Source organism: Saccopteryx bilineata, chromosome 6, assembly GCF_036850765.1.
Source record: "Saccopteryx bilineata isolate mSacBil1 chromosome 6, mSacBil1_pri_phased_curated, whole genome shotgun sequence".
NCBI classification, from domain to species: Eukaryota; Metazoa; Chordata; class Mammalia; order Chiroptera; family Emballonuridae; genus Saccopteryx; species Saccopteryx bilineata.
Window position 1 is genome coordinate 72,926,283 of NC_089495.1, and position 12,561 is coordinate 72,938,843.

At 40.4% G+C, this 12,561-nt stretch overlaps 1 protein-coding gene across 11 annotated transcripts in view; it reads right to left on the bottom strand.

Moving 5' to 3' along the window:
• Positions 1 to 12,561, bottom strand: part of SCEL (sciellin) — a 134,149-nt gene that overhangs the window by 76,493 nt on the left and 45,095 nt on the right. For 10 of the 11 annotated variants that reach the window (XM_066235764.1, XM_066235767.1, XM_066235774.1 and 7 more), the window contains exons 6-9: positions 12,261 to 12,329; positions 11,294 to 11,332; positions 10,121 to 10,201; positions 5,526 to 5,591 (exon numbers count right to left, since the gene is read on the bottom strand). In XM_066235764.1, the coding sequence (XP_066091861.1) occupies positions 5,526 to 5,591; positions 10,121 to 10,201; positions 11,294 to 11,332; positions 12,261 to 12,329 (255 nt within the window). The remainder of the gene's footprint in view (positions 1 to 5,525; positions 5,592 to 10,120; positions 10,202 to 11,293; positions 11,333 to 12,260; positions 12,330 to 12,561) is intronic. The other variant, XM_066235768.1, reaches the window with a different exon arrangement.

Sequence of the window (12,561 nt, forward strand, 5' to 3'; positions counted from 1 at the left end):
ACTGACATTTTGAAATCAGTTCAAAACATAGTTAAATCAAGTTTTCCCTATGGGGTAAAAGATAGCATTCCAGGCAACAGAAACTTTATTTGTTAAGAGTTTATAAAAGGCCCTGGCCAGTGGCTCAGTGGATACAGTGTTGGCCCAGTATATGGACAATATGTGTTCGACTCCCAGTCAGGGCACAGAGAAGAAGTAACCATCTGCTTCTCTTTGCCTCCATCTCCCCCTTCTCTTCCTCCCCCTCCCACAGCCACTGGCTCAACAGATTCCAGCGTGGCCCCAGGCTCTGAGGATAGCTCCCTTGGAGCTTAACAGCCTCAGATGCTAAAAATAGCTCAGTACTCGAGCATCAGCCCAAGCCGGGGGTTGCTGGGTGGATCCTGGTTGGGGCACACGCAGGGGTCTGCCTCACTATCTCCCCTCCTCTCTCCTAAAAAAAGAAAATAGAGTCTAAGGAAGATTGGAGTACAGTACAGTCTAATTAACTGGGAGAGAGAGCAAAGCAGAGTTATGAAGACCTGGGCTGGCAATCAATGCTAAGAATTTCTCTCTTTATTCTAAGAATAATAAAAAGTCATAATTTTTATTTAGGAGTTATGTTTCAATTATATTTTTATAAATATCACTCTGGCAACTGTATAAAGAAGAGATTAGGGAAGTGGGTATCTGTCACGGTGAATGAAGGGAGAATACTTAGGTATAGGAGAGATGCGATAATAGAAATGAAAAGAGGTTTATAGATTAAAGATGCATTCGGGAAGTAAATTGACAGGTTTTACTGGTAGCTTAAGTATCTTTGGTTAAGAATAGAAAAGTGTAAAAAATAACTTCTGTTTTCAGTGGTGTTGACTGGCTGAAGGATAGTGTTGGCTGACATGGAGAACTGGGTTCGTGTGGAGAACTATGAATTTCATTTTAAACATGTTGAGTTTGCAGAACTTTCCAGATACTCAAGTGAAGGTAACAAGGAGGCAGTTGGCTATCCAAAGGTAACTCAGGATAGGTATGGAATGGATATAGATGAGGGGGTCAAGAGCATATAGGTGGCAGGTGGCCGTCAAAGCCCTGGGCATGGCTGATACTGCAGAGGGCAGGGCACAGACTCAGCAGAGATGAAAAATTTTGAGCCTTTGGGAACCTCAACATTTCCTGGCTTGGCAGAGGAAGATGAGGTAGTAAAGAAAACTGAGAGAATGGCTAGAGAAATAAAAGAAAATCCAGGAGAGTGGGTATGGGGTGATATTTTTCAAAAGACAATGAAAGAGATTTCATAAAGGTATGAATCACCACGGGTGCCTTGTGAAAGGTCAGGGAGTCGTAGGGACTGATATGTCAAACAGAATTTATCAGCACGATCATTAGTGATCTGGGCAGAGCTGTTTCCATGAACTCACTGTGACAGCAACCAGCAAGTGGAGATGGAAAGTATTGTCAATGCTTCTGAGAACATTGTGTGGTTTTGGTTTTTTTGGTTTTTGGTTTTGTAAGATCAGCTTATCAATCTTTAGGAGACTATATTTTCAGATGAAAAGGATTTGAATATGGAAAAGGGAGAAAAACAGTGAAGCAGGAAATAGATCTGAGAGGTAGGAAGAGAGACAGATGAATGTAATAGAGAACCACCAAAATCTTGATTCAGTCTTGATTAAAATGAAAAGAAATGATAGATTCTCAGAGCCTTTGATAGAAGATTTTAGAGAAAATAATTTTGTTGACATGGGTTGGTATTCGAATACTACGTTGACTGTTTCCCTTCCCAGCAAGAGAAGAAAAGGAGGTCAGAGACCATTCCTGTCCCAAGGACCAAAGAGCTACCTACCTTAGAAATCAGCTGGAAGATGTTTCATTTAAGTTCCAAACTTTGCTTGCTAGGCCTTGTTAACATGAATTACAACTTCTCTCTCTCTCTCTCTTTTTTTTGTGAGAAAAGTTGGGGGAGAGACAGACAGGAAGGGAGAGAAATGAGAAGCATCAACTCCTAGTTGTGGCATCTTAGTTGCTCATTGATTGCTTTTTCATATGTGCCTTGACCAGGGGCTCCAGCTGAGCCAGTGAGCCCTTGTTCAAGTCAGCAACCTTGGGCTTCAAGCCAGCGATCTTTGGGCTCAAGCCAGTGACCATGGGTCATGTCTATGATCTCATACTCAAACCAGTGACCCTGCACTCAAGCCAGCGACCTCGGGGTTTTGAACCTGAGTCCTAAGCATTCCAGGCTGATGCTCTATCCACTGCACCACCTCCTGGTCAGGCACAACTACCCTCTTTAACCTTCTTTTGTTAAAAAGGGGCAACAGGCTTTCAAAGATATTCAATTCTTAACTCCAAACTTTTGATTCATCACACAGTTCTTAATTCTTTCACTGAAAAACTAATGTATAACATATATAAAGTAATAGTTGTTTTAGAAAATTACTTCTTTGTTTATAATTTATGTTTATTTTAGAAAATTAAATTTTACCATTTAAGCTTTAGTTGAATTCATCAACCTTTTATTAATTGCATATATAGAATTACATTTAGCCTGACCTGTGGTGGTGCAGTGGATAAACCGTGACCTGGAATGCTAAGGTTTCTGGTTCTAAACCTTGGGCTTGCCCAGTCAAGGCACATAAGAGAAGCAACTATTATGAGTTGATGCTTCCCGTCCCTTTCCCCACCTATCTCTCTCTCTCCTCTCTCTAAAAATCAATAAAGAAAATCATGCCTGTGCTAGATTTTAATTCAAACACAATGCTAACAGAAAATTTCAATCCAACACAATTAAATTTGGTTGTACAATGCCACACAAGTCAAAAAAGGGACAATGGAGGGCTAGCATGGTCCATGGTTTCAAAGGCCACAGAGAGGTCAAGGGTTACAAAGTTCAGTACAAATGCTCACTCCTGTAATTACTGGGAAGTCTTTTTAAAGGTGCAGCACAAACAGGTATATGTGGGGGAAATGACATCTCTAAGAAAGATTATGTGGTCAGATAGGAGGGGAGAATAAAGGGCGAAGGAGACTAGTCTATAAGTGACAGAGCAAAGAAAATAAGGTTAGCATTGAGCTATTAGAGAGCATTAAAAATCATATTTTTATCTGTTTTTGACCTACTTTTATTTTCTTTGGGCTCTCCTGGAGACAGAGATCTTTTTTGAAGCTTTTGCTTCCTTTCATCATTTAATAATTGCTTCTATTTTTCAGCTTTTACTAAAAAGGCTATTTCTCAGCCCTGGGAATGCACTGACATTAAAGGTGAGTAACGGAAGCTGTACTTTGAGCTCTTCCAAAGAAAAGCACTTTAGAAATCAAAGGCATTGCTATATTGTTATTATTCTCTTCTTGCCCTGAAAGCTTGGCGTGACATTAGCTCTGATCCCCACAGAGAAGGCTTTCAGTTGGGCCATTATATTAATAATCTGGGCTCTATAAAAGGAATGGCTATCTAAATTGATCAGCCTAGTCCAATAATCTTCTCTTTTCCTTAGTTCTGGAGCTATGGATCTGAGCCAGGAATCTAAAATAGGAGCATTGTAACTCATTTTATCTTCCATGTAAATCACATCAGCCATGCATTCATTGTAAGGGCACGTAGCCAAGAACTGTCAGTTCAGTGCAGAGATCCGCAGGCTCAACGGGCACTGAAAACATGAGATGTTAACTCATGAATGATCCTTTCAAATTTCTACAGAGTCATATGACTTGTTACTTATTATAATGATAATTACATGAATACTGAAATATTGAATAGAAGAAAAAAATAAGAACTTATTTTGGAAAATAGTAATATATGTTTTTAAGTACCAGATAGTGTCTATTAAGGCAAAATTAGATGGATCTTATAATTTCAGGAAACAACAGCACTAGCAAAACTCCTAGTTAAAATTTTCCCCAATTAGGTAGTTCCATGAAAGGTATCACTCATAGAGAAATATCTAAACATAGCCGGAGGGGAAAGGTTTAAACCAGAAATAGAATTTGTACTTGGCAGTTCATATAATTGAAAGTCACCTACTAATGAGCAGGATTAAGAAAAAACATTTTAACAGAAGGTGGATGCACTTCCAAGTTGCAATTGTTTAACATGTTGAATAACTTTATATATAAATATAATATATAAAAATAATATACCACACACACACACACACATAGATGCAACAGGTGTGAAAAAAGCAACTTAAGCTTTTTGTGTCTATACATAGACTAAAGTTTATGTCCTTACAGATCCAACCTAAATTATAATGAAGGACATTTATTTCTAAATATTTATATTATTTGGAAATAAAAGAGACATTAAAAGCCTGCACAGCAGATAAAAATTTTAAGAAATGAATCAAACACATCATTTAATAACTCTCTTTTCTAACTGTGAATTGGGAAAATTAGTGCCATTGAAACGTGGAAATATATACTTAGTAAAGATATTCTAACAGCTGATGACATGAAAACAATTTTGGATATCCTAAAACAAAACCCAATAGGAGACCTATTTTTCTTCATCTGTTGGTGGTAACATAGATTATAGGAGCATCCCACACCTGTGTCTGTCTCTGAAGGCCAGAGTGTGCACTGCGTGGTTTGTTCACTGGTATATCCCTGGATACTGGAACTATATCTGGCACACAATAATCATTCATTAAATAGTTATTAAGTTGTTGCTGGCATTCCTATATGGAAATTGTAGAACATGGTGTCCCCAACAGGGCATCTCATTTTAGTTTAATTATTGCTCTCAAGAAACAAAAATAGAAAACACCCATCTATCGCTTGTAGTTTACAGAGAACTTGCCATATATGCCCCTATACAGTCATCTGGGTTCACCACAGCCCAGACATGAAGCTGCTGTCTGTCAGGAGCCCATGTTGGAGCCCCACCTGATGCTTGACTCTATTTTCTACTCTGCTCCTCCTATGGGTAAAACTGTGTCCCCCCCCAAAACTCATATGTTGAAGCCCTAATGCACAGTCTTAAATGTGACCTTATTTAGAAAGAGGCTCATTGCAGATATAATTCGTTAACTTAGGAGTAGGTCATATTGGAGCAGAATGGCTCCCATATCTGATACGAGTAGTGGTCTTTCATGCAGGCAAGGAGAACACCACATGAGAATGAAGGCAGAGATGAGGATGATGATGGTTATACAAACTTGGAATGCCAAGGATTGTCAGGAAACCACCAGACACCAGGGAGAGCATGGAACAGATTCTCCCTCCTAGTCCTTAGAAAGAACCAACCCTGCTGACACTCTGACCTTGGACTTCTATCCTCTGGATCTATGAGACGATGATATTCATTAACAAATGAATTCATTAACAAAGTCTGTGGTACTTTGTTACAGCTGCCCTTAGCAAACAAATACAGCTACTTACTTCTTGCAGCCTGTCAGCCTTCCTACCAGGAGTACTTGCACCCTGATCTCACCCCCAGAGTTCACACAATTGTCTTCAGTTTATTTCAAAGCATCCACAATTATACGTTGTCAATATCTGACACATTCTCCCATCCAGTTACATAGCAATTACACCTGCCACCTCTCCCTTACCTTCTGCTTGCTCCTGTGCTTGAAGTGACGCCGTATCCTGGAGGGGGCGGTGGAAACCAGGACTGTCTGGTAAGAAATGACATCGGTTATCAGCACGGTGCTCAAAAGGCCTGACCCCACCCACCTGTCTTCAGGAAAAGTTGAAAATAATTAGACTAAAAAAGGCCACGAAATGACTTTTCTACAAGGCCTTGGAAATAAAAGCTATTTCATCAACACAGTAGAAAGCAGCTGTCCTGTATGCCAGGCTACCTGCTCCCCTATGTAAACCCTTTCCCACTTTCTTTACTGCTAAATAGTGTGGACATTTCTTTAAAAATAGGCTGAAGGAAATCTGGAAAAGAATAACATTTAAAAATCTAGATAGTAGGTCCATGGGTATTTATCATAAAAATCCTTTTCTCTCTATTTTCTGCATATCTGAAATAGTTCATAATAAAAATAATAACAGTCTTAGGCTCTGTGCAAAATATGGCTTTAAAAAATATGATGAAAACTGACAAGAATATTGAAAACATAAATGAACACTACAGCGAAACTAACCTCAATTGTATATATCAATATATATGTGTGTGTGTGTATATATGTTTATATACAAATATATACATATCCAACTAGAAAGATGTTTTTACTTTTTTACGTTTATTACTAGGGGATGATTTTAGTTGGTAGAGATTTCTAAGGGCTCAGTCAAAAAGACTGAGATAGGAAGCACAAATGAAGCCATTCAGAAAAGACTGACATAGCCTAGAGAAGAAAAGGCTTGGATTGGAAGACAGAAGATTTGGCTTTAAATTCCTGACGTATGAGGCAGAGACAGGATGGCAGAGTAGGTGAACTCTGAGTTTGCCTCCTCCCACAAACACATCAAAATTACAACTAACTCATAGAACGATCATCGCTGAGAAACACCTGAAGACGGGCTGACCAGCATTCCTGTAACTAAGGATATAAAGAAGCCATGTCAGGAGAGGTAAGAGGCGCAGAGACAAGGTCCAGCAGGGCCACACCCCCCAATCAATAATGGGAGGGAGATTTTGGCATCCAAGTTCCCCGGTGGGGAGCGATGGATATGAGCCCCACACCAGGCTCTTCCGCTTGGGGCACCTGTGCCAGAAAACAAAGATTCGATCTGAGAGAGAAAAAGGTCTGTGGGAGACTGAGACACTGGCCTTAAGGGGTGCACACAAACTCTCTAGCTCCAAGCTCCAGCACAGAGGCAGCAGTTCGAGAATCACCTGCATCATGCGGGGGAAGAATGAAATGGACTCACTTTAGAGTGAGGGCAGGAATTGGTGGGAACTCTCTCAAGGGACAGAAGTATTGGCAGGCTCCATTGTTCTTCTGTTGAACTCTCCTCCTTCCTAGCTGTCCCTGCACAGGTAGGTGCAAGATCTGTCACTCTCCATTAACCTGGCTAATATCGTTTCCTCAGTCCCAATAATTCCCTGTGACCTGTCCCTGCCCAACTGGCTCACCCAGCCAGAGCCTCTTCCAGAGACGTCAGACCCTCTGCACAAGCCGCAGCTGGCCTCTGCTCACACTGCAGTCTCTTCCAAACCTTTTGGCTCTGTACAAGCGGCGTCTGTCCTCAGCTTGCACCACAGCTCCTACCAAGCAGCCCCAAGACCCACACCAATGGAAGGTGGCCTCTGCTCACACTGCAGTCTCTTCCAAACCCTCTGGCTCTGCACAAGCGGCATCTGTCCTCAGCTGGCACCATGGCTCCTACCAAGCAGCCCCAAGACCCACACCAATGGAAGCTGGCCTCTGCCCACAGCAGAGCCCCGCCCAAGATGCTCCCCTGGGCACTTCTGGTGGAAATGTAAAATGGTGCAGCTATTATAGAAGATTCCTCAAAACACTAAGAATATAACTACCATATGACCCAGCAATCCCACTTTTGGGTATTTACTTGAAGAAAATTCAAAAAGATATATATACCCCTATATTCAGTGCATCATTATTTATCATAGTGAATTTACAACATTATTTATAACATATGAAAGCAAGCTAGGAGCCCAGCAATAGATGAATGGATAAAGAACTTGTACATATATACAATGAAATATTATTCGGCCATATAAAGAATGAAATTTTGCCATTTGCAACAAAATAGGTGGACCTGGAGGGTATAATGCTGAGATAGATAAGACAGAGAGAGACAAGTACCGAATGATTTCACTCATAAGTGGAATCTAAAATAGACAAACAAGCAAAACCACACAAAAACAAACTCTAGATACAGAGAAAAACTGATGACTGTCAGATGGGAGGGAGGTGGGGAATATGAGCAAAAAGGGCGGAGGGGATTCAGAAGGTCAAACTGCCAGTTGTAACATTAATCACAGGGTGGTAAAGTGCAGCATGGGGAATATAGTCAATAATACTGTTCTAATTGTGTATGGTGTCAGAGGGTACTGGACTTATCATGGTGATCACTTTACAAGGTACATCAATGTCAAACCACTATTCTGTACACCCACAACTAATATACTACTGCATGTCAACTATAATAAATAAACAAATTCTGCTGCAAAAACAAGTTGAAGGTATGAAGAAGTCCCAGTGGAGGCTCCAGTACCACACGTGCCTATTGGAGGCTGTCAGTGTTCAGTCAGGGTCACTGAAGGGTCTGCAAGAGACAACCATTAGACATCTTCCTTCTTTCAAAGTTCTGTCCATTTACTTCACCACTCTGTTTAAAATTCCCTTAAGGAGGGGTGTGTGTGTGTGTGTGTGTGTGTGTGTGTGTGTGTGTGTGTATCATGGTGTTAAAATTTAAAAAAGAAAAATGCGAGAGAGAAAAAAATGTTAAAAAAGAGAGAGAGAGAGATTTAGAACAGTGAGACTTTTCTTTTAGTATCCAATAGTCAGGAGCATTTTAAATACCCATCATTATCAAGAGAAAATGAAGCCAACTGTCTGATAAGAAGACATGATGCACAGTAGAAATGTATTTCATTTTTTCAAGGTTTCTGACTTAGGCAGCAAAAGCAACTGAATAAAATACTTGATTTCCCACTGTGGACGAAAGATGGCTTTAATGTTGTAGCACAAGTACTTGTTTAGAGTGGGGGGGGGTCAAGAATATCTGGTCTTTACTGTGGAAAAAAGAGCAGGCCTGTCTTTTAGAGAAGGAATTTATGGTTAAATCAACTCCACTTGTCCTTAGCCACCTGAACTCAGGCCATGTTTTGTCCCCACTCAGTAGCACGTGGGAACTTGAAAAGTGTGTAGCATGTCATGAGAAGGACGCAGCGAACGCGGCCCAGGTGTACAGCCGGCACTGGAAGCTGAACCTCCAGAAATCTCAGAACTGGTGGATCCCCTCCTCCCTCCTTGTATCTCTGTCCAGCCAGTGCCTTTGCAAAGTATATACTTTGGTCTGGAAGCAAAGTCCCACTCCCAAGAGAAAACCTGTTCTCTAAGTATTTCTTGTGTCATTAAAAAGGAAGTACTTAAAACAAAAGAAAATTCTTGAAGTAGTATATTCCCTGGAGCACCATAAGACTGAACTGCAATGAGACGGGAGTGAATCAGAGCAGACTGCCTCAGTGTAAGTAGTAGATGCCACCCCCGGGAGCTGGTCACAGCCGCACCACAGAAGTGAGCGTGGCTGCTGCCTCCACTGGCTTGAATTATGCCTGCGCTGTCAGAGGAAAGAGTCTTGCACTGGGTGCGAGACTGAATTTACCGACATTAAATTTCCCCTCCTACCTTACAAGTCTGTTTCTAACAAACAAAGGGGTGGGACAATGTGAAATTTGGGTCCAAGAGAAAGATGATCACATTTCCCGAGACTCTGCAGATGCACACAGAATTCCAACTGCAGGCTAATCAGAATCAGCCGTTTCTCTCAGGGAGGACTAGGGCAGCACCGTGGAGGTCAGCTACTCCATCAACAAACACTGAGCACCTACCCTCCACCAGGCGCAATCCCAGGTGCAGGCAATGCAAGTAATAGATTGTTAAAAGCACTGAGGTTCACAAATGCTTGTTTTCCAGGAACATCATGATTGACTAGCACCGTGTTCTCTTCAACAGGCAAAAATCTCTTTCACCATCACATTCAGTCTTATGAAGAATATTCTGCCACCACAGGTCTAGCTACCTCTCTGTGCTTATACATGAACGAAACTCAGCAGGGACGGAATGTGGGAGGAGAAGGTGGAGGAGGAGGCCTTTATCACACAAGCACAGATCACTGTCTCGAGATACGAGATAACGAGTCTCCGACCTAGGGCCGCACAGGTCATTATTTCAGGGTAAGACATTCACTATAGCAGGACTCTATTACAATGAATACCTGAATAGCTGGGCTCTATCATCAAAAACATTACCTAGTTATTCAAGACATTAAGGGGACCAGAGAAAAGACTGCATATTTGAAAAGGAGATTGGGGGTGGGGGGCTAGACTGAGAACAGAAGTCACTAGGAGTCGGATCCCTAGGGGGGAGAGGAGAGGCCACGAGGAAGGCAGGGCGACTTCTGCAGCCACCGGGGGCTTTGGTAGGCGATGTGGTTCGGCAGTTAATAAAGAAGAAACCTTGACAGATGCTGGCAAGAGGCTGACACAACGAGCCCACCGTACCTCTTTTTCTTCACAGGAGTTGTAGCAGAGGTGGAAGTGGGGGTGCTGCTGGTATTTGTACCCAGAAAACTTCCTGGTTGCCTGTTGAATCACAAGAACAACAAATATTCTCAATCCTGAAACTTCTTCATTCTATCCCACCTTTAAAGGTCTTTTAATCTAACACTCCCACCAGCTCTCCGTCCACCGCAAAACATTTCACTTGAAGATAGAAGAACAAACAACAAAAAAGTTCTTCCTTGGTTTGCTCACTTTATAAATTGACAGGATCTCATCTAAGTAACTAAAACCAAAGGAAACGAATGAAGAGATCATTCATTATATGACATCAATTGTGTGTCTGAAATCCAGACCGATCAACTCAGGTGTGCTATGGATTCATATCTATATATGAATATATGATATATATATATAATATATGTGCATATTTTATGTATATTTGTAATTTAATTCTATAATTGTATTGTGACTAAAAATTATGTTGCATTAAAAGCATTAGTTTAAGAAAATATTTTAAAAGCACACCATTTTAAATCTTTACTATTTATTAATATATACAAAGTCTCAAAAAAAAAAACATGGAAGTGACCCAGACCTGTTTCAACTAAGGAGAAGTTTGGTTCAATGTGAAAATTGCTTTATAGGTAAATACAAATTTAAAAAGTAATCAAGTTTTCAACAATCTACCTGGTTGGGGAAGTTTATAACTGCCAGTAGTGCATTCCAGGGAAAATGTATGTCATCTAAATAGATTGTTAATAAATCTAGGATTTCATGACTCAGTTGAGTTGTAGATATATGATGGGTGTCTGGGACAACATATGAAATGTCGAGGGAGAATGAGCTGATTGCACAGGAGTAAGAAAAAATAAAAAGGTTCTGTGGGGGGAAAAACTAAAATTTTAGATTTAGAAAAAAATAGAAGAGTTAAGCTTTGATGTTTGGCTAGAGTAGAGGTCAGCACACATATCTTTTCTGTTACAGTCCACATAGTAAACATCTAAAGCTTTGCAAACCTCTTCCGTCTTTCTACTATTTCGTTCTGCCTAAGCAGTAGGGCGTGGCTATATTACCATTAAACTTTGGCCTGAGGGCAGAATACCCTGGTTTTTCTTGAACACATACAAAAAAATACATTTTATTCTGAAAATGTAACTTCGGTTAAGTACATACATTTTTGTTGCTTCTGGTGATCTAAATGTGGACATGTGTCTGGTAAGAAAAAAAAAGAAGACAAAGGTTTGACTAGCAATAAAGAATTAATATTTGCATTTATTTTAAATTGTCCATAAATTTAGAATTATGATTATTAAAGGTGAGACATTATCTGAGAGAAAGAAAAGGAAAAGCATCAGTATTTGAATAAATTTGGTAACATGATTTTATGATCTTCTTATGTCGATCTAGGTTGCAAAAAAAATTTTTCTTTCAGAAAATTCAGTATGTTTCCAGTAATTTTGTTTAGCAAGAATGAAAAACCGGCGTGCAGGAGTCCCGGGTTTGATTCACGGCCAGGGCACACAGGAGAAGCGCCCATCTGCTTCTCCATCCCTCCCCCTCTCCTTCCTCTCTGTCTCTCTCTTCCCCTCTGGCAGCCGAGGCTCCACTGGAGCAAAGTTGGCCCGGGCGCTGGGGATGGCTCTGTGGCCTCTGCCTCAGGTGCTAGAATGGCTCTGGTTGCAACAGAGCGACGCCCCAGATGGGCAGAGCATCGCCCCTGGTGGGCGTGCCGGGTGGATCCTGGTTGGGTGCATGCGGGAGTCTGTCTGACTGCCTCCCTGGTTCCAGCTTCAGAAAAATACAAAAAAAAAAAAAAAAAAAAAAGAATGAAAAACTGACATTTACATGCATTTCACATCTTTCCATCAGGATAACTGAAACAGAAACATGAATGTGGTAGGAACGATGGCGTGAAGCAACAAGCTCTCTTGATTTTTAAGCCAGGCAACAAGATTGTATTTTCTCTCACCATGTGCAGGAGTAAAGGTTTTTACTCCAGACTTCTTCGTGTTAAAAAATAGAGAAGATAAGAATTTACAGAAAGATATTAAGTAGTATTGAAGAATTGTAAGTAAATAAGTAGTGCTTTAAAAATATTGAACTTGAATGCTTCTTTCCCCAAGTTAGTAAATACTGGTACCTATTGGTTAGTTGGTTATCCGAGGTATTGGCCTTATATGTTTTAGCAGCATCGTGTCTGTCTGAGATCCTTTATAAAGAAACAAGACAAAGTCTGGATGAACATTACATTATTAAAATCCTTTTAGGCTCCTTTTATGCTAGAATAACTTCATAATATAACATTTCTCTAGTAAAACATAAATGTTTTTCAGATGTTACATTTTAGAAAATTTTACAATATAAAAGCTACTTGTGGCAAATCTATTTAGAAGGCAATTTGATAGAGTTTGGAATTTTTAAAAGTTTATGCTTTTCAATTA